This window comes from Pavona decussata, unplaced genomic scaffold (genome assembly GCF_977016875.1).
Source record: "Pavona decussata unplaced genomic scaffold, jaPavDecu1.1 SCAFFOLD_26, whole genome shotgun sequence".
Taxonomy (NCBI): domain Eukaryota; kingdom Metazoa; phylum Cnidaria; class Anthozoa; order Scleractinia; family Agariciidae; genus Pavona; species Pavona decussata.
Genome location: NW_028145449.1, coordinates 392,725 through 419,338, shown reverse-complemented (window position 1 = coordinate 419,338; position 26,614 = coordinate 392,725). Strand labels below are relative to the sequence as shown.

At 39.1% G+C, this 26,614-nt stretch overlaps 1 protein-coding gene, 1 long non-coding RNA gene and 1 pseudogene across 3 annotated transcripts in view; 1 reads left to right on the top strand and 2 right to left on the bottom strand.

Annotated features, from left to right (window-relative positions):
* Positions 1 to 13,036: 13,036 nt before the first annotated feature.
* On the top strand, positions 13,037 to 21,095 carry LOC146485362 (uncharacterized; annotated as a pseudogene). The gene is made up of 3 exons (XR_014863383.1): positions 13,037 to 17,258; positions 17,639 to 17,693; positions 19,070 to 21,095. The product of XR_014863383.1 is annotated as an uncharacterized LOC146485362 (transcript).
* LOC146485354 (uncharacterized) overlaps positions 19,243 to 26,614 on the bottom strand; it is a 37,744-nt gene continuing 30,372 nt past the window's right edge. Inside the window, exon 2 of the long non-coding RNA XR_014863416.1 lies at positions 19,243 to 23,623. This is a non-coding gene — a long non-coding RNA (uncharacterized LOC146485354). The remainder of the gene's footprint in view (positions 23,624 to 26,614) is intronic.
* LOC146485357 (QRFP-like peptide receptor) overlaps positions 19,243 to 26,614 on the bottom strand; it is a 28,000-nt gene continuing 20,628 nt past the window's right edge. The window contains exon 2 of the mRNA XM_085103502.1: positions 19,243 to 25,800. Coding sequence (XP_084959628.1) covers positions 24,735 to 25,622 — 888 coding nt within the window. The 5' untranslated portion in view covers positions 25,623 to 25,800 and the 3' untranslated portion in view covers positions 19,243 to 24,734. The remainder of the gene's footprint in view (positions 25,801 to 26,614) is intronic.

Genomic DNA, 26,614 nt, shown 5'->3' with positions numbered 1-26,614 from the left:
TAATGCCTTGCGAACCTAGCACAGCCAATTGGCACATGGAAAGCCATATTTTGTGCCAAATTCGTCCATGTGCTAACAATATTTGGTATGCTAGGTTTGAAGTTTTTAGAACTCTTTTGTGAGTTTTTATTATCGTTTCAATCATGAAGGTTTTCATACGCTAAGGGTTATGAGTAAATGTACCAGTCTATATCTTTTTCGTTACGTTGGATTGTGGTCTCTCGCTATGACGAGAGTTAAGTTTGGTTGACATTATCTAAATGATATACCATACAAGATCTTTTTACACAAGAGTAATTATATGAGACCGCTCCACAATTCCTAAGTCCTATGGTAAAGAGGTACCATTTCTGATTTTATTTGCTTGGGATTGTGGGTCTGTTCCAGTATTCTGCGTCTGGGCGCGGTGTAGTTTCGTTTTGCTCCCACACTGATTCATGCGAGTTGCGGTGGAACCGTGGAAATGGAATGTTGTTAGATCCTGGAAAACAACGCTGGTTTTAAGGGACAAGGTTAGTTCAGCAATTACAAATTTCTTACTTTCTTTCGGTAGAGAGGGATTTATTTTGTTTTGGGTGGTTTATTCGGCAGTTTGGTCCAACATTTTCACTTCCGCTTTACGATCGAATATCGAAAGTACAAGCTTATTTAAATCCGTGTTTCTATTTCGCCGTAATTCGTTCTGTGTTGTCATCTGCACTGTTCTGCTAGCTATGCAGCTCAAATCCAGGGTGTGATTCATAAGTTATTGCCTCTAATTACGCATCTAAACGCACAGATATACTATACCTGCCAACTTTTTCTGGGTCAAACGCGTGAGATTTTTGTCTCGTCATGACCGTGATTTCAGAAAATGTCCGAGCCACTTCGGAAAATTTCCGACGATTTGCCGAAGACTTCCGAACGTTGTCGAAAATGGACGACGATATTCCGACGACCTTTGAACACTTACGATTCAAACGGATTGTAGACATATGAAAGCTTTTGCGATTGTTATGAGAGGCAAAGAAATAAAACATAACAAATCTGAAATGAAATGAAGTTTTTTTAGAACAACTCTTCTGGATTTGTGAGTCAGGTGTGAGAAATTGTCCTTGATGCCTGAGATCGATGTCTCTTACGGAAGCCCATAAGGGACACATCTTTCCCGGTAATATTCCTCCATATAACAAGACGTTACACATCTCACAAAATAAAGTGCACTGCAAACTAAATAAATCCTCACACTGCGAACAAAATAAATCCGCACGCTGCAAATAAATAAATAAATCCGCACACTGCGAACAAAATAAATCCGCACGCTGCAAATAAAAAAAATTCGCACGCTGCAAACAAAATAAATACGCACGCTGCAAATAAAAAAGTCCGCACACTACAAACAAAAAAATCCGCAAGCTGCAAACAAAATAAATCCGCACATTGCGAGCAAAAAAATCCGCACGCTGCAAACAAAATAAATCCGCACACTACTAACAAAAAAATCCGCGCGCTGCAAACAAAATAAATCCGCACACTACAAACAAAAAAATCCGCGCGCTGCAAACAAAACGAAAAGTTCTGCGCACGCAGGTAGACGCAAAGTACTGGGACTGAGTGTTACATTTGAAAAACATGGCGTCCAGTGAAGCGATCGTGATGAAAGCTGAGTGATGAAATTGTGCTCGACAGTTTGCCCTGCGGATCTGATGGAGAGCTTTTTCAACAGAGGCCTTATGTACAGCCATATAACGCTGATGTTGAGAGACATCATCATATAGATGTCGTGAATGAACGAACATTGAAGCGAAGACCTCAAGACTGCGGTCTTTAAAGAAGGCGAGATGCATGTTGTAAATGATGATCTAGTTGAACGCGTAGGGGATCTGATGTTGCTTAAAAATTTCACTGGTGCAGGCAGTTTTCTACCATTTATATATAAAGAAAAAATATATATATAAAGTGTAAATTACAACTTGGAAAACTCAGGGAATTCCATTATAAAAGTGATGGGGTGATGGTCATAGTTTTGGGGTGTCAAGTTTCAAAAGGTCCACATGCACATTTGTACCTTTTGAAGTACTCTTCAAGTATAAGTAAAGTAAAGGCTTATATGACAGTCCTTTCTGAAACCTTCAAAAGAATAAATTAAAAAGTTTGCAATTGAACTAAATGCATGGTACAGTAAAAACCCGCGTGTAAGAACCTACTTTTTTAGAGTTTGGCAAAACAGGTTCTTATATTTTGGGGTACTTACTGGCATTTTAGGCTAAGTAGGTTCTTAATTAGGTTCTTAATTTTTACGGAGTAGAAAATACTGAGTCAAGTCCAAGCAACAACCGTGGACGATAATCCTGCTGGTATACGTTGGATCAATTGTAGATCTGATCGGCTTTAACAAATACAAATGATAAAAGAAGCAGAGACCGATACAACGTAGAATTACGGTTTAAAGGTTACTATATTTCGGCTGGCCAAACCAGCCTTCTTCAGGTATAATGAAAATTTACATTGGGACACACACTTATATAGCTGACAAATATTTGCGCAATAGCGGAACTACGTAAAACTAAATTGATTGACAGTAAATATGAAGCAAAAGAAATAATAGTAACAAAAAATAAAAAAATAAAAGAAAAAAGCTAGTACATTTCTTCGCGAATATTAAGGCCATGTGGAAAAAGTGTTCTGCCTTTTGAGATTAAAAAGGCTTCCCTGGCCTTACGGATTGAGTCTCGGTTAGAGTAGACTTTTTCTATGGGGATTAATACTGTAGTATATTGGTTTGTTCTTCATTATAACCTGTTACAGTATTTTATAGAATAAATGCTTATAATCAAGAACAAACCAGTTTCAAAAAAATAAAACCAGTTTGAAAAAAATAAAGCAGTTTCAAAATATCCAACTGATTTGAACATTGAACCACAACATATGTTTCCATGGAGAAACTGGTAATAAGTCTAAAGAAAGGGGAACAAACTTGTCATCTTGATATTTCAAATATCAGAAAATGCCAGATCTAAACTTGCAACAAGAAATGACTTTGTGTCTTCTGTACTGGTTTATATAAAAATGAGCTGCAAGATGATACAGGCATGGAACACTTAAACCAAGACCAAGATTACATATAAATGATACATTCTTTTAATTGTAGCCGAATTGTTTTATAACAACAGTTCACATTTAACATACATTGTGCATTTTTAGTTTCACGGTGCAATTTTTTGATCTCTAAAGACAACCTTTTTGGTAAAATATTGTAAATAAAATAGTTTTACCCCACATATAAGAACCTGTTAGAATTTTTTTGGCTAAACAGGTTCTTATATTTTGGGGTATTAAAGTAGCAAATTTCTGCCAGGAGGTTCTTAATTTTCTAGGTTCTTACACGCGGGTTTTTACTGTATCACATATGTCAATATTTACTACTAACAAGTCAGGTTATTCATTTATTTATTTATTCATTTATTTATTTATTTATTGTTTTGGTACCTCTGATAGATACAATTTATGTGGAACGATACCATGAAACACAATATTAGGACCTTATAGGGTTTTCTTATATGCCCAGTGAGCACCACTGTCACTTTTGAATGGGATTTCTGCCATCCGCAGGGTAGAAACCCTGAAACCATTTCAGGCGATTGGACTTTACTTTCAGCTGAAACAACCACAATTGGTCTGCAAGCAATTGCATACATTTAACATTCAAAGTTGTTAAATGGGGTAAGTGGAGGCCAGTTATTTAGGTGAGAGCATTCTTCATGTCACTTGCCCAGGTGGAGAGTGTTCTCAAAATTACATGTTTGTTTACATGTACAGTCCTGTTTATATTTAGTTGTGCTGTACATATAAGAATGACCTTGACATTCAGCTGTTGGTCAATCATCACCCACTCACCCTTGCAACCTGGTGTTCCAGTGTTAACTTCAATAAAATTTTTGGGTAACTTGTTTCTTTTATTATGCATTTCTTATGGGAGATCGTATTTTTTCCAAGCTTTAAAACATATCTTGTTCAATATTCAATGAAATTACTCTTACACCAGGAGTCCTGCTTCCTAACAGGGGAAATTGCAACAATTTTAAGTAGTATAGCAAAATTGTGCAAGGACTAGGGATGATCTCAGCTTGAACTTTATAACATATTTTTGGACAATCACCTTATTTTCATCTTGTCTCCAATGTAGCAATCTCCAGATCTCCAGTTCCACCTTGTTGACAATAGCCTACACAATTTTTGATATTTTGAGTACTTTTTGACAGTTTAAAGAGCCTGTATGAGTTAATTTAGTGTTATTTATACCCTGTAAGTCATTGTACCCTTGTTTTAGAAAAAAAAACATGAGAATGCAAGGGTGGTTATTCAAGGGAACAGGGGTCCTCACTGCAAAAGCTTTATTTAACCCCCAATTCCCTAATAGAGGGGGTTTATTAGAGAAGGGGGGACTGGGGGCATATTTTCTCAGTGACCATGGCGACAAAATATAGATAGAATGAAAGATGTTATGGAACGTTTCATTCTCATTCTGTTGCATTTTGAGTTTACTTAAGTAAAAATTATTTCAATTAAAATTTTGAAAGGAACAGAACCCTGGGTCATTAAGACAAGTTTACCAATATCACATCATTTAATATCTTTTAATCATTAAACTGGATTGCTGTGACAGACCTGTTTCCAAACAGGCTTCGAGGCTTGTTTACATTTGTATCTCAAAATATGTTTAAAAAATTTACCCAAGGAAACACGAGGAAATCCACCGTTATGCATCAGTCAATTCCAGCTGTACCCATCCCCCCCCCCCCCCCCCCCCCGGGCAATAGTGGGGCATTTTCCCACACTGTCCATCCTGGGGGTCGGGCATTAGCCTTCCACCCAATTACCCCAGGGCATTTGACCATCTCACTTTTTTCACCCTATAGCATTGTCGCTTTCTTAATGACAAATTCATCTGCAAATACAGTAAGTTTCTTATCGAATACGTCTAGATAGGACATAAAATGAGACACTAGAGTTGCAGAATGACCTATTTTTGCACTAACTACGGGAAACAAGACCCAGCTAGAACTTAATTTGGCCTGAATTAGCTTAGATTTTACTGAAAGTAAGACGAGAAACGAAGAAAATAAAACATTTTTGACATGTTTGAGCCACCAGCCTGGGGCATTTGAACAACTATTTTGTCCCGGCGGTGGGGCATTTGCCAGTTTATTTTCAAAAAATCTTAATTCCTGCGGGTCGGCCCGGGGGGCGGGGGGATGAGCGCTGTTGGAATTGACTGATGCATTAATTTTTTTTTTTTTTGGTTATGCTGACATCATAGCCTTGAAGCCTTCGTTTAAACGTTCGTTTATTCATGTCGCCGAATACAGGAACAAATTTCGCCGGTCAAGGTCGGAATTTAAATAACGGGTAAGGTTCATATTCAGTGGCTCGCCAGTAGTGGCCAGAGTGTAAAAAACGAGTTAAGGCCCCGGCTCAGCTGATGATGATGTCTTCCCAACATCAGCGTTATATTGCTGTACATAAGGCCTCTATTGAAATAGCTATCGGACGCCATGTTTTTCAAATGTAACACTCAGCCCCAGTACTTTGCGTCTACCTGCGTGCGCAGAACTTTTTGTTTTGTTTGCAGCGCGCGGACTTTTTTGTTTGCAGCGCGCGGATTTTTTTTGTTTGTAGTGTGCGGATTTGTTTTGTTTGCAGCGTGCGGACTTTTTTGCTCGCAGTGTGCGGATTTCTTTTGTTTGCAGCGTGCGGATTTTTTTGTTTGTAGTGTGCGGACTTTTTTATTTGCAGCGTGCGAATTTTTTTTATTTGCAGCGTGCGGATTTATTTTGTTCGCAGTGTGCAGATTTATTTATTTGCTGGGTGCAGATTTATTTTGTTCGCAGTGTGAGGATTTATTTAGTTTGCAGTGCATTTTATTTTGTGAGATGTGTAACTTCTTGTTATATGGAGGAATATTACCAGGAAAGATGTGTCCCTTATGGGCTTCCGTAGTCTCTAGTCCCCAGGCGTGAGACTCACGCATAATGCGTGAGAGTTGGCAGGTATAATATACCCAGCTCCAGTGAGGCAATTGAAAAATTATACTTGTCAAAGAATCACACTAACTCGATCATCTAAATAATGGCACACCACACATGATCACCACACCAGATCGAATGATCAGCCTGTTTTGAATATTATATGAGACTACGAGTGTACAATTCCTAAGTCCTTTGCCATGTCTACCCAGCTCAACTGCTCAAGTATAATATAAACCTTAATACACCACAGTGATCAAACCGCAACAGTAACCCCCCACTGGTCCCCTCTTCCACCTTCAACCCACCATTCCTCCCCACTGGTCCTGAAAATTGGTGTTTTACATAATTTGGCGTCCAACCTCAGCAACCTTAATAGCCCACTTTGAAAAAGAGTGATGGCCTGGGTCGAGAGTAGCCGCCCAAGCGATTGTGGGATTGTTTGGGGGGACGATAACAATAGCCATCGTCCCCCCAAACAATCCCACAATCACTTGGGCAGTTACTCTCGGCCCAGGCCATCACTCATTTTCAAAGTGGGCTATATGAGAGTAGTGGATCTGTCCTGAAAAGCACTGGGCAGAGATGTTCCCATTGTGTGTAGTGAAGCGAAGAAAAAGGCACAAGCAGAAGCCTTTTAAGGCTCAGCGGGGATAGTTCGCCCAGGAATTCTTGAGATTGCTCTGAAACGTTCTTTTCAGCGTTTCAGAGACCAAAGAAGCAGTTTTCTATCCCTGGATTATAGCTCTTGTTGATCATTCCTTGAAATAATTAATGATAAGAAATCCTTTGTTGACCATATTTTAAACTATCATACAGTTGTGTGGGAGACAGCAAAATGCTTTTCAAAAGTATATTTAACAATTATTCCACGAGCGCGCGTTGGATATGAGATGATAGATAGCCAACGAAGCGCGTAGCGCCGAGTTGGCTATAATCATCTCAAATCCAACAAGCGCAAGTGGAATAATTGTTTTATTAAAAACAACCAAGAAATATTGCTAAATCCTACTGATTTCGCTGTGCAGGAATAACCAGCAGAAAATTTAATGGTCGCCATTTCTCGGCCATGGTATAATAGCTCATATACCATGGCCACTAAGCCAATCAAATCCCTCGAATTGCATTATACAATGATTCAGTTTTTAATAATAGTGGATAGGGAATACTGTCAATCTGGTGTCCTGAGACTTTGTGTTTTAAAAACTCTCAAAAATTAAACTAGTCCATTCATCAAGATCCTCATCAGATCTAAGGCTGAGTCGTCATCGTCACATCAAAGTACTGGACATCATATATAACAAGTAACAGGACTCAATACATCTGGCCTATTACCTCAAATGAAAACCCTAATAATGATAAGCCACTGGTGGTTGGGGTGGGTGAGGGTACTAGACATGGGCAGGGAATTGATGCAAATTATCTCAGCTATCTCAGCTAGGTTCAAATACCCTTGCCCAGCGGCAGGGGTATTTTGTAGGATGCTGAATGCTGAATGTTGAATCCACAGTAAGTCTTCTTCTGCCATAGCAACAACTTCAAGCTAAGCATCTGTATAATCAGTCCTTAACCCTAATTAGTGTGAAGAAGTGCCTGAACTGAAGATTATCTTTTGTTGTGGGACACTGTTAAAGTGTTGAGATGGCATAAAATGCAACGTTCAGCTTTTGGATTTCTGCAAAATACCCCTGCCCCTTGCTCAGCTTCCCATCCCTGATTTGGGGGAGGGGGGGGGGGGTACTGCCATATATATTCTGTTACAGGTTTTCTCTGCACTGAAGGGTACATTTTCCAAACAGTTTAGTCTGGGATAGGGTAAAAATATCAAAGAGTTTTGGTCTAACATAGGGTATCATTGAGAATATATATACCTGCCAACTCTCACGCATTATGCGTGAGTCTCACGCCTGGGGACTAGAGACATCGATCTCATGCATCAATTAGGACAATTTCTCACGCATGACTCACAAATCCGGACGAGTTGTTCTAAAAACACTTCATTTCATTTCAGATTTGTTATGTATTATTTCTTTGCTCCTTATAACAATCGCACAATATTTCAAATGTCTACAATCCGTTTGAATCGTAAGTGTTCAAAGGTCGTCGGAATATCGTCGGACATTTTCGGCAACGTTCGGAAGTCTTCAGAAAATCATCAGAAATCTTCGGGAGTTGGTCCAAGGTTTTCGGAAATCCCGGTCATGACGAGACAAAAATCTCACGCGTTTGACTCAGAAAAAGTTGGCAGGTATATGTGGGAACAATTTAGCCAGAACAGGTGGTGGAAAAAAATTCAAGACCCAAATCTATGACAAAAGTAGGGAATTTTGGTTTCAAGGCTAGAATAGGGTGGCACAATGTGGTTGAACAAAATCTGGAGTAGGGTAAGGGTTTCAGAGTCCCATTAGCACACCCGCACCCAAGAATCCACCAAAACTCTGGCCCTTCCCCCTCCCCCTCAGGCTCCTATCAGTTGTGTGCATCATGCAATTATGCAGGGGTCGGGTGGGTGGCAGTAATCCTAGTTGCTTCATGGGTTCATTTCTGGTCGTGTGGACCTCTTAGACTCGTAGTGCAACTCTCCCTACCTTTATCTGTATGATGTACCAAACAATAGCCAGACAGTTTTTTTTTTTGTGTGCTCTCATCGGCTACTCAAATCATCCGGTACTCTGCCATCCCCTTTTCTTCCCTCTTCATGCTTGATATTAAGGAACCAATTGAATTATTTTTGGTTTTAGAACAGTCACAGGAGGGATCTGGTTTGAGGACCTCTGCCTAGAGTAACAACAGTACTGTGGTAAGCTATACCTGTCAGTGGCATATAATGTTTTACCAGTATTTTAATTGAAGGGTTCTGAAAAACAGGAGCATAAATGGGACAATTTTAAGGCAGAAAAGTCAATAATACCCATTTTGACCAAACCCTTGCTTCCAAATATGAAGGAGAATTACATGTTCACATCTGCACTACTTGAGCAAACCCTTACCTGACAGTGCTAGCTTTGAGTTTATGCCAACCAATCACTCTAAAGTTCTTCCCTTTTATCTAACGTACATGCAAGAGATGAGATTCTGCAAAACGTTTCTGTATTTGTGCTGGCCTTGCTGATTCTATTATGACTGGTATCTTCCATGACGAATGAAAGTGCTCAAAAGTAGTAGCAATTTTCAAACAGGGAAACTCTGCTGATCTATACAATTACTGTCCTATTTCCATTATATTAGTAGTTGCAAAGGTCTCTGAAAGAATCATATGATTGAACGTCTTTGAACAACTTTAAAATCTCTATAAGAAAGTTTGATGTCAGCTCTCTGTTGACGACGGATGCATGTGTTGTTGTTGCTGCTCATCCATCTAGTTAATTGTCAAATAAATAATTTTTAGGTGTTAATTAATGATAATTAATTATTAGGTTTTTGTAACTTTACTTAATCTTAGTTGAATAGATTTTACTTTGTATTTTTTTAGTCTCCCCAATTAGTAGGGCACTTGTGCTCGGCCATTAAGATTTGAGACTCAAATAAAGTTGTTATTATTATTTTTATTATTGACTGACTTTGCCTTTCTAATGGGTATTAATTTACTCTCCACCCACCAGTCAGGCTTTCGGTCACTCCACTCTACAGTTAGCTCATTACTCAAGGCTACTGATGATTGGGGGTTTCATATAGATCAGGGGATCAGGGGAATGATACACTGTGGTGTTCGTGGATCTTAAGGAAGTCTTTGATATGGTGGATCACAGTATTTTCATTTCTAAGCTGTCTGCGTGTGGCATAAGGGGCACCTTGATTGAATGGTTTAAGTCACATGTATTTGAATGCAATCAAAAATGTTTCCTAAATGGCGCTCTTTCTAGCAATTGTGTATTGTCCTGTGGTATCCCTCTGGGGACAATTTTGGGACCACTCCTTTTTCTCTGATACATTAATGACCTACCAAATTGTCTTGTGTACTCACAACCCTGAATATATGCCGATGACACCCACTTGACGCTTACAGGTAATAATGTTGACAGTATTGAACTTAATCTCAATAAAGATCTTGCCAACTAAATTCATGTTAATTGGATCATGGCAAATATTGAAATGCTTGCCCATTCCCCCTTTCTAAAAATTGGCGGGACCCCAGTGAGTCAGGTCCCTAGCACCAAATCTCTTGGCATTCACATAGACGAAAATCTGACTTGGAATGTACACATTGAGAATCTATTTAAGAAGATCGCATACTTCTGGTATTGGTGCCCTGAATTTTTGTCCTTTACAGAATGCTGCTATTTATTTACAATTCTGTGGTGAAACCTTATTTTGATTACTGTAATGTTTGGGATAACGGTACATAAAACTCTTGCCAGTAAACTCCAAAAGCTACGAAATCGTGCTGCTAGTGTCCTGACCTCCTCTACCTTTGACATCAGTACAAAATACCTTTTTCAAGTGCTGAGTTGGTGAAAGCTTGAATCCCAGCACCAGATACAACAAAATTGCATGGTGTATTAATCTCACAATGTGCTTGCTCCTGATTATTGCAACCCTGAAGGTAAACTTCCTGTTCCCCTTACCTGCACCAACTTCTTTAAGAACAGTTTCCGTTATAGTGGCACAGTGTTATGGTACAGTTTGTCAACTCAGCTGTGGCAGGCAAGATCTCTAGGACCTTTCCAGTACGCTGGCTGCAGTGGCTTCTTTTAGCGTTATTACTTAATCTAAACACAGCTCTCATGTGAAGCAGTTTACTCTATTTATTTGTAGTGTAGGTGAGGTTATATTATGAATTCTTGTGGATAGTGTTTTGATTGATTATATGTGTAATGATGTACTGGATGTAACTGATGGAAAACCTTGGAATAACAAAGTTATTCGAGTTGATTTGATTTGCACTGTATCCAGGCAAATACCCTGGCATTTGACTTCCCTGCTATGTGGACTGATTACGAGGTCAAATGCCCTATTAGATGGGGATGAAAAGCCATTGTGAATTAATTTTGGTTTGTAAATTGTTATTGCTAGCTCTATTTAATATGGAAAAATCAATGAACTTTGATTGCATACCCTACCCTTTAAGCAAATTTTAGTATGAAAAGGTGATGCATTATATCACTTATAAAACTAAAAGGAGAAAATGGTATCCGCTTATTTCTTTTAAAATTATACACTTATGTAAGTGTAATAAAACAGGTGCTGATTTCTTGCAAAATATTTGACCGCATGAAGCTCATTTTAGAAGCCAAATCTTCTCTTACTGGGGGTAATGCAATGGTGTTTACACTGGAAATTATTAACAAAAAACAACCTTCAAAGATGACAACAACAACAATTTAAAGTGGCATTCATAACAGGTGGCGTCGATTAATATTGTTATAAAAGTCTTAAAGTAATAATCCTGAAAATGAAGGGAGAAAGTTTACAAGTTTTGTGCTGTGAACCTTTTGCCATTGAAGAATGGCAGTGAATGTTACGTTGAGCCACAGTGGTGGACTTTTCACTTCTTTAAGACATCAGACATCCGAACACTATTCATAATTTTGGCGCTTTAAAAATAACGAATTCAACTATAATTTTACACCAAGAGTCAAGGCGGTGTAGTAAAAAAATTGCTGGTCATCTAATTTTTTGCTTTGTGAAGAGGCGTGAGTGTGTTCCTGATTATAACTTTCAAAGTTAGGGAGTCAATGAAAAATTTTGACGGGTCAATAGCTCTGGTTCTCTCCAAATCTTCTTGAGTTTACCACTCAATTTGCTGCGGCAAGAAAGAAGCCAGCTTTCTCAGGTTTTTGACGTGAGCTCCCTGTTATATCTGAAACACTGCTTACATCTTCGTTCTTTGTGCTGATAGTACTTGCTTCAGCAATTTGTAAACATACGCATGCAATGCATACAAATCTGATGACAATGTTTATGTTAGTTCTTATGTTTCACTTATTGTATAAGATAAAGATACACTTAGTACCCCCCTGCCCCCAAAGTACCTCCCTCCCTACCCCCATCACTTCTTCAGATGGCTTATTCTCCCCTACCACCCTAAAGGTGACCACCTGTTGTTTAATTTAACTAGGGGTATCGAATGGTCTTTGCGAGCATTTGCGAGCATGCGAGCAGTGTGTTTATTTTTGCAAGCACGAGCAGTTGTCAAATTTTTCAGCGAGCACTTTAGAAAATACAGATGGCGGACAGCGAGCACTTCGAGTAGTCGTAAGTTTTCCGCTGGCTGGAATCTCTCTTTCATTAATAGGATACGTTGTTTTGCGCCAAGTAATAGCCAATAATCTGGCTGACACCTCCAAAACAGAACAACAGTTACAGGCTGAACTGTTGAAGAAAGACTGAAGCCAGAGGTAAGGATACTTCAACCTTTTTGTTTTAACCATATCATAACTGATTTATCGTTTATATATAGATAAGAATAACTACAAAGGAGGATTAACGAAATTTCGAGCAATCGAGCACATGTTAACGAGAATGCGAGCATGCGAGCAGTTGCAAAAATTTTGCGAGCACGAGCAAACGGGCGCCCGTGTAATTTTTGCGAGCAATTCGAGCAAAGGCCAAATTTTGCGAGCACTTTTAAATTTAATGAGACCATTCGATACCCCTTTAACTGGAATTAAAGAACCCCTCGCACGTACCCTCAACAGTTCTTTCAATAAGACCCGGCACTTGCCTGACCTTCGGTGGATTTTCTCAGCTTTTCAATAGCGAGCCACAATTCCTGTATTCAGTGTAGAGCTGTAATATTATGTTATGTTGGTTAACTCTGTAAAGCAAAGCAGATGTGACTTTTTTTTTTTTGGCAATGAAGTGAAGAATTCTCAGTGACTTTAATTTACCATTTTGATCAAAATGCCAAAAAAGGTTATTTATCGTAATCCAGTTCCTCGCTGGTGCATATATGGTTCGCAGTTTCTGCATACCCCACAATAAACAAAAAAATATATGTACGTTTGCGTTAGAAGCGATCGTACAAACCTGCAGTGACGTTCTTTCTTTTGTCAGACAGATGTACTAGTGGTTTTGCGCCTCTCACTTGAATGGCAACAGCAGTACCAGCAACAACAAAACCCTTGGTCAGTTCGCCAGAGAAGACAAATGGAGGCAAGCTTAGAAGGCTTCTCATCGATGGCGGAACAACAGTCTTAAGGAACGTTTTTGATCGTCATCACCCTCCAGCCAACTTAGCTGCGGATCTCAATACCAGTTATTCAATTCTTAACAACCTTTTGCGTCGAAGAATTCTAAATGGCCATCAGTGGGAAAAATTATTCCCGCCTGCTGGAGGTGTCCCAAACTCCAATACTTTTGATATCACTCTCCTGTTTCTCCTACTTATCGAGATTTGTGGCCTCCCTCCTCCCACATCGGGGTGGCACACTAAGCCACCGCCAGGTGACCCCTCACTTGAGGCTAACCTCGCCCGCGTTAAATACTATCGTAATGTGTTGTATGGTCATGTGACGACCACAGGTATTGATGCTGCAGCATTCCAATCGCTTTGGCTAGAAATCAGCGCTGTTCTTGTGGCTCTTGGGCTGGATCAAGCTGAAATAGATAGACTGAAGACAGAGCACTGTGGGGAGGAAGATTATCTTGATGTGTTGTTTGACTGGGTGAGCAGGGAAGAGGACATTAAGGCACAGCTCAATGACATACGGCAATCTTTAGACACTATCCAGGCAGACCTCAAAGAATTCAAGCGGGTCTCAAGCAATCGTCAGAACCTTGCCAAGTCAGAGTTTAGAGGAGACATCGAGTATCACTTGCAGAAATTTCAAGACCATACACGTGAGTGGGTTTTTAGAAGAGTACAACAGTGGATGGATGACGCAAGCTCGCAGAATCGCGTGATGGTAATCAGTGGAAATGCAGGAATGGGGAAGTCAGTGATCGCCGCTGTTATTTGTCAAAGAATGCAAGACGCTGGCAGATTGTCAGGGAGCCACTTTTGTCAACACAATAACATTCGTTACCGAAATCCTCAGTTGATGCTTCAGTCGTTGGCCTGTCACTTATCCCATTCTCTGCCAGAGTACAAATGTGCTCTTGAAGAACTGCTGTCAAGAAACTTGGGCAGCGATCTTAACAACATGGGAGTGGAAGAACTGTTTGCAGTGCTTTTCAAGGAACCCCTGAGCACCGTAACTGAGCCCAGAACAAGCATGCTTATGGTGATAGATGGCCTGGATGAAAGTGAATACCAGGAACGCAATGAGTTGCTTGATGTGATTGCAAATCACTTTTCCAAGCTTCCAGTTTGGATTAGATTTTTAGTTACCACTCGTCCACAGCGCAACATCACAGAAGCATTGAAACATTTAAAACCATTTCAGCTGGAGGCAAACGATGAACTGAATTTGGATGATGTCAGGACATTATATGAAAGGAAGCTACAGCATGTCATTAAACCAGAAGACGCTGAAGCCATTTTGAACAAGCTAGTGTTGAAGTCTGAGGGTCTCATGCTGTATGCTTCATTTCTGGTTTCATTTATCGAAGAGAATCCATCAGTCCTAGTTCAAGGAAATCTTGATGTCAATCTTCCATTAGGGATTTCTTCTGTCTATGACTCCTATTTCAAACGACTCGAGAATGAGCTTATCAAGGAGCTTGGTATCCGACAAGAGAATTTCCTGAATTTGCTTTGTGCTGTTACTGTTGCAACAGAACCCTTGCCAATTGGTTTTGTCTACAAGATATTGGCACCAAGCAGCAACTCGTTGGTATCAAGGCAGAAGGTTCGAAAAGCTGTAGGAAGTGTGTCTTCCCTTCTCCCTATTCGTGATGACTGTCTTCATGTCATTCATAAGTCAGTTAAAGACTGGCTTACAGATGTTTCAAGCTACGGGGAGCATGACTACATTATGGATGAGCAGGAAGGTCACCTGATTCTCTCTAAACTTTGTGCTGAAGAGCTTGAGTGTGTGAAGGAAAGAGGCTCTTGTAATGCACAGTATGTTGGCACTGAAACGTATGCCCTTCAGCATGGTACGCACCACATGTTACTGTTAGATGGAATCAGAAGACCATACAGCGTGGAGGAGTGGGTGAAGAAGTACGTGGTAAGCTTAGACCTTGTGTATGCCAAGCTCTGTGTGAACAGTGTAGCAGCTTTCAATTGAAAGAGATGTTTTGTTTTCAGGAGAGGGAAACATCAGTCCTATTGTCTGAAGGAAGCCAGAGATCCTTGAGTACCTTGGTATTTCTGTTAAGGAAGTACAGCAGTACCTTAAGGGACCTTCCTTGGGTTATCCTCCAAACAGCTCTGAATGAAGGAGGAGGAGAACTTCATCCAGAAGCGATAAATGTTCTACAGACCAGGTTCCTTGATGTACCATTCATAGAATACATTGACAACCTGGGTCCACAAAGGGTTATCCAAGCACAGTTTTATTGTTCAAGTGCCGTGTGCTGTTCCGATGTTTCTCCAGATTTAGACTACACGGTATGCGAGTGTTGGGATGGAACAGTTCAGCTCTGGTCCCTCAAGACTGGGCAGCTAGAATGGGTGAGGCAAGTCTTAGTAAAGAGAAACTATGACAAATATCACAGCTGGAAAGCCGTGCCTCCTGGAACTGCATATAGGGCCTGGTATTGTGGTTCTATGTCATTTTACCAGTCGGTTGCTTTCTATCCCCTTGGTGACTTCATCTTACAGGGAAACCTTGCCAGCGTATATACCATTGGGGGAGACGTGAAGAAACTCTTTCCTGCGAGTGACTGCATTTTTACCGTTTGTGCTTTTTGTAAAGACAAAAGCAAAATGTTAACTGATTTTCCAGGAAAACGTAACTGTGTAATTATGTGGAATCTTGAAAATGGTACAGAGGTTACTCGTATCATGGTCAACGAATATGCAAGAATTTTTTCTTTTGCATGGTCTGATGATGGGAGGCTCGTAGCGGTTTCATATGATGGCTTCGGTTCAACAGGTGCGATTTATTCAGTTGATTTGGCGAATGGTTTGGCAAAGTATCGTACAATGTTTGATCCAGGATGGGGTATTGGATTTATGAATTTTTCTGTTGACAACCAAGAGATTGTTTGTCTGCATATGAGACTGGGTTATAAAAGAACCTGTCGTTTTAAAACTCTTGCAAAAGGTTGGCATGCAGAATTTTTTGAACGTGAACGACACACTCATCGGTTTGGCAGTGATGAAGTATTTCTTCTAGGGGACCCTATTGACGTTTCAAGTGACCAGTTCGCCAGTGTAATTCCATTTTGTTTCGTTGGTCGCATCGCCAAGCTTGGTGAAGAAAGTGTATTAATGGGTAGCCCTGATCTAAACTACTTGAGTATTCTAAGTGTTGCTGAACTGAAGGGAAAAGGGAAGAATTCGAAAGCTCTGGTGAGAGAGGTTAGCTTTTCTTTAAATGGCGAGAGAGTTTACGTGGCAACCAAAGAGTGGGAAACTCAAACAAAGTTAACTGTGTGGGACGTTTCTAGTTTGGAGCTGAGGGCACAAAAAGAAGCTTGGATCATCTCACTCACACCTGTTGCAGATGGTGTTGTTTTACTCACAAGAGGAAATTGCCCTGAACTCTGGAATTGTGAGTTGACTGTGTGTGTCCGACGTTGGTCCAACTTGACTGAAATCCGAAAAGTGATCCCTTTATCTGAGGAGCAAGTGGCATGTGTGGGAAGGCATGCTGAGGTGACCATTCTGGCTACTTCCAGAGGAGACGTTATGTCAACCATTTCGGTTTGTCTTCAACAGAGAAGGGTGTTGGCATGTAACAACAACAGCACAGATTTGGCTATCATTAATGAAGCATCTGGAAGTCTCGAATACTTGGGGATGGGCGGATTGTCAAATACCTCTTCAGTGATGTGGCAAAGACACATGGGGCCCTTGCACCCAGAAGTAAGGCCAGGCCAGTTTGCACGATGCGTGTTCCCTCCCAAAGGAGATGTGGTTGTTACGTGGAACACTCTTGAAAATGGCTGTGGAGTGCACGTTCTTAACGTTCCCACAGGGACAACCGTGCACACTTTACTTCCCGGTCATTTTGACATTGTCGACTGTAAGATTGTCAGTGATGGCGAGTCTTTGGTTTGCTGCAGTCGTGTTAACATTGTTAGGCTGTTTAGTATCAGATCTGGCCATCTACTCAGTGTCTTGAATATCGAGGAACGGCCTTTCTGTCTTGGGGCCTGTCTACGTATGCCCCTCATTGCCATCGGACTATCAGGCTGTAACTTCAGACTCCTTCGAGTGCGCTTGTCAAGAAGTGAGGAGAGCAGAATGATTGAAAGGTAATAGTCGAGTTTCCTGTCTGCTCTAATCTTGCAAATGCTATTTCAAGGTAAAAAAGCACAACAAAACCTCCGTAGTGCCAGTTTCAGGATCTCAGTGAAAAGATTATAATGTAACTAGTGTGCTCACAGTCTGTAAATTTTAAAAGAAAACACATTCACGCGCAGCGTGACAAACAAATCAGCTGTAGAAGGTGCAGAAAAAAAGAGAGGAAAAAAGAGAGGTAATCTACTGGCTAACAAAGAGAAAATTATGGGTTAACCTCTAATACTTGTTTTAACATCACTGTGAAAAGAAATGTAACTGGTGCGCTAGCACTCCGTAAATTTTAAAGAAAACACATTCTAACTATATCCTGTTTTTTAATATTATTTCTTAGTGTTCAGCGCACTTTGACCAACGAAACACCTGGAAAAGATGCAACAAAAAAGGAGGTAAGCAATGTACTTTTTGTAGCTTTTTGAGTTGAATTTACACTCAAGAGTTCGGATTTCAAGGATACATAATTTTTGCTAACTTTGAACTAGTTTGCAGGCATTAAACGTAGCTGTACTTAATGCTATGTTTCCTCTTGATAACAGCACAACCGATTTTTGCTCTCCACATGGCCAAGAGTAGCATGATTATATCAAGGATGTATTGTGATTTCGTCCTCAGTATAGTCGTCACGCATTAGTCTACTACAGGGGGCGCCACGGCCAAGTAATTTGGTGTCTCTGAAAGGAAGGAAAAAAAGGCGTTTGTAGCAATCAACTTTGTCCAGGGAGCTGAACCAGTCTTAAAGCAATTGGAAGTTAAACAGGAGTCCGAATAAAGCAATGATTAAACAATTTTACTTTAACAACATGACCTGGTCTACTTCCAAGTTTTCGCTTTCTTCTGCCTAGCCTTTTTGCTTGCTCAAGAGAGTTGGTCTGACAAAGGTTTGAAAGACATATTTTTTACAGAAGTTAAAATACTCGTTTGCTAGACAGAGAATAATGTTTTTAGCGAAGCAGATGGCAGGTAAAACTAGTGCTTTGGATTTCCAAAAGATGCAACAATATTGAAAAATATAGTAGGGATGTTGTGTGCGATATGTAGAAGGTCACGGGCTCGTCTTAGTCTCCAGTGGCCCAGTGTTTCGTGTCGAACTGAATAATACCATTTACAGTGAACTCTCGCGTAGCGGACACCTCGCTATTATGGATACCCCTATGATGCAGGCAGCAGCTAAATTCCCGGCAAAAATAAAGTACAGACGTTTGACTGAAATAAATTCCCGCTATTACGGACTCTCGCTAGTAAGGACACTAACTCGCGGTTCCGAGGGTGTCCACAACAAAGGGAGCTGAGTGTAATAATTTACTTCAATAGATGTTTTTTCTCAGCCAATTACACAGACATACTCGAAAAAAGAAAACAACAAGAACAACAAAAAGAAGAAAGGAAAATCTCGCATCTAGGCCCCATTTGTTCAAAGGGGGAATAGCGCTATCCACCGGATAAATCGCTATCTGGCGGATGGGTGATAACAAAACAAACTTCACTATCCACTATATAGCAATTTATCTGGTCCCAGTTGTTCAAAGTGCGGATAACTTTATCCAGCGGATAAATCGCTATACAGAGGATAAAATGTATTGCTTAAAGTACATTTTATCCGCTGGATAGCGATTTATCCACTGGATAGAGTTATCCGCACTTTGAACAACCGAGGCCTGGCGGATAGCGTTTTTCACCCTTTGAACACCCGGGCCCAGGTTTAACACATATCATCTCATTGCTCACAAACATTTACTTGCTTTTATGTTTTCATCTTTTTCTTAAGGTGTCAGCTTGTCTCAAAACGAACAAGTAGAACGGTGGCTTGGTTTTTCAGTAATCCGGACGATGGCTTGCCTCAGGCATGGTGTTTGCGGACGACGAAATGAAATTTTTTTTTCTCCGCCCATCCTTGGTACTTTGTACAGTATGTCAAAACTAAAGTAGTATCTTTTGTAAAAAAAAAATCGTATTTTAGCACGTTATTTTTGTCAAAGTTACAAATGAAAATATATTCTAATGCAACAAGCCAAGCTAAAAGCATGCAGTATTTAGAATCACTTAGTTTAAGTAATTCATAGTTAGTGTATAGAATGTGTCAAGTGAAGACTTCAGCTAGGTCTCGTGCTCTTTAGTTTGACATGTTTAATTGTAACTAAGGCGTACTAATTGTATAAATCATTGTAATCGATGAAGGGCTTTTATGTTTACATGTAATTAGGGTACATGTTGAAAACTGGGTAATACTCAAACAAGCTTTGTTTCGTCGTTAATTCAATTAGATGACAAAGCTTTAGCATTTCTCTTTGGAATAACTCTCTGACAATACCAATGTAAAGATATTATATATGTTAGGTATTGCTGTCAAAACTATTTAGCTATATTGTATATTATGTAGTAGTCTATTATATTTTTAGGATAGTTCCTTCTTTGGTATTTAATTTCTATTAGGAAGGCCACAAATTCATTGGTACTTACCCTTGTTAAAATAGCGATTGATTGACTAATTGATTGATTGTGGGTTTCTCAGAAAGATCCTAACCTACGCTAGTAGTAACAGTTTATTAAGGTCTGTACAAAGAATAAAAATACATTGGATTTTCATAGAAATAAGGGGAAATGCGACTATAATCAAAATACTACTTCAAAAAACTACCAAAAACTGTAAAATATGTACGCCATTCAGATGAAAGACGAAGTGCTCTTGGACCAAGGCTGCTTTCTGTGGCGTTCCGTTCCATAGAAGAATAGTTGTAACAGAGAAGATGAGGCATCTAATTGGCTATTTGAAAATTAGGTAACAGCTCAAAAGAATAGAATTTTAATAATTTCTTGTCTGAACAGGAGCTGAAATTTGTTCAGCTGAGTTTTATGATTCATTTAAGAACAAGTAATGCTTATGCAAAATCGGGTGTGTAAAACTTAGAAGTCTCGGGAAATGGAAATAAAACATAAAAACAATAGAATAATAGCGCGAAGAATCAATGAGGATAAGAATTCTGACAGTCATTAAACAGCTCATGCCATTCACAAACTGACCGTTTGGTCAAACGGAAAGCCCCTCGCCAAAAAAAACTTTTTTTACACAAGAAGTCATGCAAGGCTGCGATAAATATCAGAGAGGATGGTTGCCCTTCCTTCTGTAGTGCACATTTTTAAGGAAATAAAAACAATTATTAATTAATTTACATTTATATAGGGCAAACCTCTATATGGATATATTCAACTGTGCTTCACAATATTGTTAAAATATAATTGTTAAGAGCAACTAAGAATACAAGAAACTATTAAAAACTACAAGCCCATACAATCAAAGGCAGCGACTACCTTGTCAATAAACTAGTTAAAAGACAAGAACAACAACCAAACAAACAGAAATCCTTGGCATTAAAATGGAATACTGAAGAGTTAAGATAACCGGTCATGACATTTGCATGCCATTCTGTGATGGCTGTTTGCGACAGAATATTATGCGTTTAAATCCTTCTCTGTAGTTTGCACTACGAAAGGCGTATAAAATAGGATTAAGACATAGACTACAAAAGAAGATAAAGTAAAATACGCCTGAAAGTTTAGAGAATTCAAAGCTTATGTGCTCATCGTCTCCTGAAAAATTAACTGTGTGAAAAAATGCGATTGGTCCATAACCAATAACAAATCCTGCAGTCGCTAGGATAAATGTAATAACAAGCTTTTTTTTCTCAGAATCGTTTCTTTCTTCATCAGTGTTTTTAGCACATAGCGTGTAAGAAAAGTACAGTGCTTTGATCAAGGATCCATAACAATAAAGAAATACTGTTGTTGGAATATAAGTGCTAACTACACAAATTATGAGGACGTGCACTTTGTGCGTGACACATGAAGAGTGTTTTTCGCTCCATTCACTTAAAAAGAAGCCGGGCAGAGAGATGGCGACGCTTGATATCTAAACAGCAGCGATCGCCTGTTTAATGTTGTCTTCTTTTAACCGTAATCCTGTTCTGAAAGGCTTCAGCAAAGCGTGATATCTTTCCACCACTAGTACCGTCAGAGTAAAGGAAGAACAGAGTAAGGAAGTGCTACCGATCGTTGACGACTTGCAAACAAATTTTCCAACTGGATAGTCTGGTTGATTGTAAATCAAGAAGGATGGAAACAGACACAAAATGGTGATAACGTCGCCAACAGCTAGGTTAGCCAAGAGGTAATTCGTCGTCGTATGCATGTCGCGTGTTGTATGAACAATTCGGATGACTAACACGTTTCCAATTAATCCAGTGATGAAGAATGGAATGGCGGCCATAGGAAGGATAAACCACACGCTGCTAGGGTCATTCATAACCCCTGGATTTGTTTTTCTTCCCGGCCTTAGCTTTTGATGTACAGAAGCTAAGTTTCAGGATTGCCCAAAGATTTCCAGCTGCTAACGCTGCTTCCCCTTATTTGGCGGCAACTGGGTAATTTACTATCGGTAGTCATGACAACCGTCATCGGCTATTTTAGTCAGGCAGATTATGTGCCTATTACCTTATGAGTCTTGCTCTATCGAGAAAACTTTAATAATCCCGAAAGCAGCATGTTGTCCGTTGTGCGAACGTTTTATTTGCATTACTGACAGCTTACACGGGCAAATAAATAAGCCATTAATATTTCAACTAACAAGACTCAACGAGAAAGTAAGTTTTTCCTCCTCACTCGATGAACAATACTTCAGTTCAACATTTATATCATGATTTCCTGATATGCGAGTTGTTCTTAGTTCAGAATAACTAACCTCCCTCGTTAAGATGCACCTTTAGCCAATAAAAAAAATACAATAACAAAATTTACAATGGAAATTTTATGGCGCGGTTGCCTGACAGGAACTCAATAAAGCGCAGATTAGGCCTCTTTGAAAACACGACTTTCATTAAATTGTAAGACCGGACTGATCTGTAATTAAACAAAAAAAGATTAGAAATTAAAACTAGTGCCGGATTCTATAATTTGTTCGTTTTTAATTTGCCAAACGCAAATGTATACGTGCTGGCAACAGCTTTTGCATGAGTCGGCACTGCATGAATTGACGCATGCTGTCAAATAAATTATAAGGTATTGGTTTTAGTTGCGTGGAAACTGACGCTCCAGTGAACAGTACGAGATGTCAGAGAAACAGTGCTAGAATTCTTTGACGATAATAGACCCTTCTCCAAAATGGCGGCCGAAAATTCAAATAAGTTAAAATTAAAAATGTATACCAGCACAAGAAAGAGCACTTTTGCTTTAGTAACCCTGCAAAATTTCAGCATATCAGGTGTAATAGCAGCTGAGAAAATGTAAGTTGAAAAATGAAAAATTTACAGACGTTTGTATAATTGGGGGTATGACGTATACCCCCAGTCATACAAACGTCTGTTAATTGTCAAATTTCATCTAACATTTCCTAAGCTGATATAACACCTAATATGCTGAAACTTTGCAAGGTTACTAAAGTAAAGGTGCGTTTTCCAGTGCTGGTGTCAGTTTTTCATTCAGTTCAATTTTAACTCATTCAAATCTGCTGCCGCCATTTTGAAGAAGGGTTTACTAAGTGTTGAACGTACTCGTTTTTGAACTCTTGAGTTCACTGACTTTAGTTCTGTATGCGTAAGTTAAAAGTAACAGTCCACCTTGTAAGCTACAGATGTAAACTTTTTATTTAATTGACCCCTAATATGGTTATTCGCCAACAAATGTAATTCTAAGTGTTTTGAGTTGGTATTTACCGTAGGAGCTCGTTTCTAGCAAATGAAAATGATAGCAAGTCTATAGAATCTACTGGTGGTACACAGTAGTTAGCAGTAAGACGCTGTAGGATTTAGGAAAGGATCTTTTCAGAATAACGCATTATGACGCGAGGATCGAGTTTGTGAGAGGACAGATGATAACGGAGGACATTGTGGATAACCAATATGGCGGACTGCCAAGCGTGACGTCACGTGCAAGCGTTCTATAAGACTGAAAGTTGAGATTGTTTAAGTTGAGATTGTTTGCTGCACCAATTAATGTATAAACAGTCAAAGTTATATTAAACACTTTAGATGAGGATTATATGTGCAGGAGCTTTTCAAAGGAAACGTTTTGAAATCGTTATATTGCGTTCAGGGGATTAGGGAATTCAAGAACATCTTTATAATATTGGACAGCTATGTGCAGTGACCTGGCCTGTGATTGGAAACGAGACCGGGGTTGATTTTGTTTTGATACAAACCTCGCTGCTTTTCCTATGTAAATGCAAACAAATTAGCATAAGAACAGATCGACATATGAAAAGCAGTGAGGCTTGTATTAAAACAGCCACCACTGTCTCGCTTCCAACCGAAGACCAGGTCACTAAGCACACCTCTTGGTTGAGTCCGGAATTTAAATGTCCCTCTGGTTTTAACGAAGTATTATCGAAATTCTCGATAGGTATGATTTGAGTGTTAATAGAACTGTGTAAAAACTTGCCATTCCTAAGTTACTGGACAGTACGCCGTGCTATCACGTGGACAGTTGTACCTGAATGGGTGTGTATTCTGTTTTTCTTTTCTGTTTTTTTTTTTTTTTCGCTTATTTTGCAACTAAAAGTGAACAACCTTTATGGCATAAGTCAGTAAAACAGATAAAAAAGTAAGTGTGTTTAAGATAGAAAAGGAAAAAATAAGCAATTGAAAATGAAACAAAAAGCCACTTAACGTACAACAAGATGTAAAACAAACCACACACCATAGCTGTTAAAGTTTCGTCGACATTTTATTTAATAACTGAATTTACTTTTGCATTTCTCTATATATTTAACATTCATTTGCTTGTCGCTTTGTTGTTTTTTATTTTTAAATAAAATGTTAATTACAGCTGTATAGAAAATTGTTAGATATAAGCAGCAAAATTGATTGAATGTTTTTATTATTTTCCACGAAATACTGAAACGAGAAAGGGCGCGCTTTTTAGTTAATTTTTTTTAAAGTAATTCTTCGTATATCTGTTTCGCCTATATCAATTATGCCAAGTCGTAGGAGTGCATCAACGTTATGACATCTAACCACCCGCCCCCAATCTCGTCAGACGAGAAATAAACTTAAATAAATGTTTTGTGAAAAGGTTTCTTTGGCCTGCTAGTTTATGACCTATAGAATGAATTCAGAACTTCTGTCCTGAAATACTGGTGAAATTTCCATTTGTTAGAGTTGACTAGCAAGATAGGTTATTTTTTTTTCCGAATATCGACAAAGAAAGAGGAAAACAAGTTGTTGAAAATGGCTGCACGTTCCTCTTACAAACTGCGGATCGAGCCTGACAGGTTTTGACGAATCCCTTATAAGGATCGACTCCATAGAAGGCTATCAGCTATTTAATTAACTAACATATCTTAATGTTATTGCCCATCTCTCTATGGTTAATGGAAAGAAAAACATACAAACTCGGTTCTTATGCACTTGACTGTAGTATTTACAAGTAGTTGAACTTCCTGATCATGACATTTCCATATCAATTTGTGGCGGCGATTCTCGACAGAATATTATGCGTTTAAATCCTTCTCTGAAGTTTGTACTGCGAAAGGCGTACAAAATAGGGTTAAGACATAAACTACAAAAGAATATTGATTCAACGACAGCCAATTGATTAGAGAATTTAAAGCCAGCTGTCTTCCTTTCACCTCCTAAAATTGCAACTGTGTAAAAAATGCAAGTTGGTCCATAACCAATAACAAATCCTGCGGTCGCTAGGATGAATGTAATAACAAGTTTTTTTTTCTCAGAATTTCTGTCTTCATTAGTGTTTTCAGTACATATCGTGTGAGAAAAGTACAGTCCTTCGATCAAGGATCCATAGCAATAAAGAAATACTATCATCGGGATATAAGCCAGAACTACAAGGATTATGATGAAATACACCTTGTTTGAAATACAGTAAGAGTATATTTCGCTCCATTCGCTTAAAAAGAAGCCGGGCAAACAGATGGCGACGCTTGATATCCAAATAACAGCGATCGCCTTTTTAATGTTGTCTTCTTTTAACCGTAATCCTGTCCTGAAAGGCTTCAGCAAAGCATGATATCTTTCCACGGCTAGTACCGTCAGAGTAAAGGATGAAACCAGTACAGGAAGAGTACAAACGACAGAAAATTTGCAACTGAATTTTTCGTACCCAGAACTTAGTATCAACATTACCGGCCACACCAACAACATAGCGATAACGTCGCTAAAAGCTAGGTTAGCCAAGAGGTAATTCGTCGTCGTATGCATGTCTCGTGTTTTATGCACAATTCGGATAACTAGCACATTTCCAATTAATCCCGCGAGGAAGAATGGAATTTCTGCCAAAGTTAAGATGAACCACGCACTACTAGTATCAATCATAACGGATAAATTTGTTTCAAGTTCCACGCCTGATTGTTTGATGCTGACTGAAAGCGTGTAGTCTGCGTCACAGACGGAATCAACGGCCGTTAAACACCGTCTGCAAATTAGCACCAAAATCCTTGTTCTGAACCACTAAAGAAGGAAACAAAATACCGGAAGTCTCTTTCGAAATCCTCTCCAATCTAATTGGTTATAACCAGACCAATCGAACAATGACCTTGTTGAAAGGCCAATCACAGACTGTACTGACTCAGATCCTGCTACGCTGTTGGGGCTCTCGGCTCAGCCTAAATTTGAAGCTTGGCCAGAAAACACCTGGTTCCATAATCCATAATTTAGGCAGTTATGACTAAACAGACCAAAAATTATTTTTGTCCGGCAAATTAAATGATCAGTTCTTAGCAACCTATTGGAGGTTTTCGCACCATGTTTAAAATTACCTATACAAAGCGGGAGGTTATTGAAGTAAATTAAGTGGGAAATAATTTTGAGCAATAATCGGTTCTGTTGTTAATGAGCTTCACTGAACATATTTAACTGAGAAAGCACAATTTCAATCAAGCATTTTTGTGCAATTTCTCAAACCATTGTGAAAATAAAACAGAGATAAATGGAAGATAATATTAAGAACAATAATAATAATGAAAAAAATTCACAGAATATAAAATGACACTAAGCAGTTAGAAAACAGGTTATTTTTTCACCCATTATGCATTAATGACAGCAGGTTGGACTTGTAATTTTAGTCAGCATCGATGCAAATAAACATAAAATTAATGTTATTAAACTGGCACTTGGCCATTGCATTTTGTTTCGCACGAAATTCTCAAAAAAATGCTTTTAAAGACCTGCAACAGTATTTTACTCTCATGTTATTCTTAACATAGCATTACCTTATGCCTATTAACCTGTAACGTACATCGATCAACAAATTCTTGCCACATTCATCTCTCAGCCTTAGTCATTTGCCAGGTGATTCAAGATGAAGA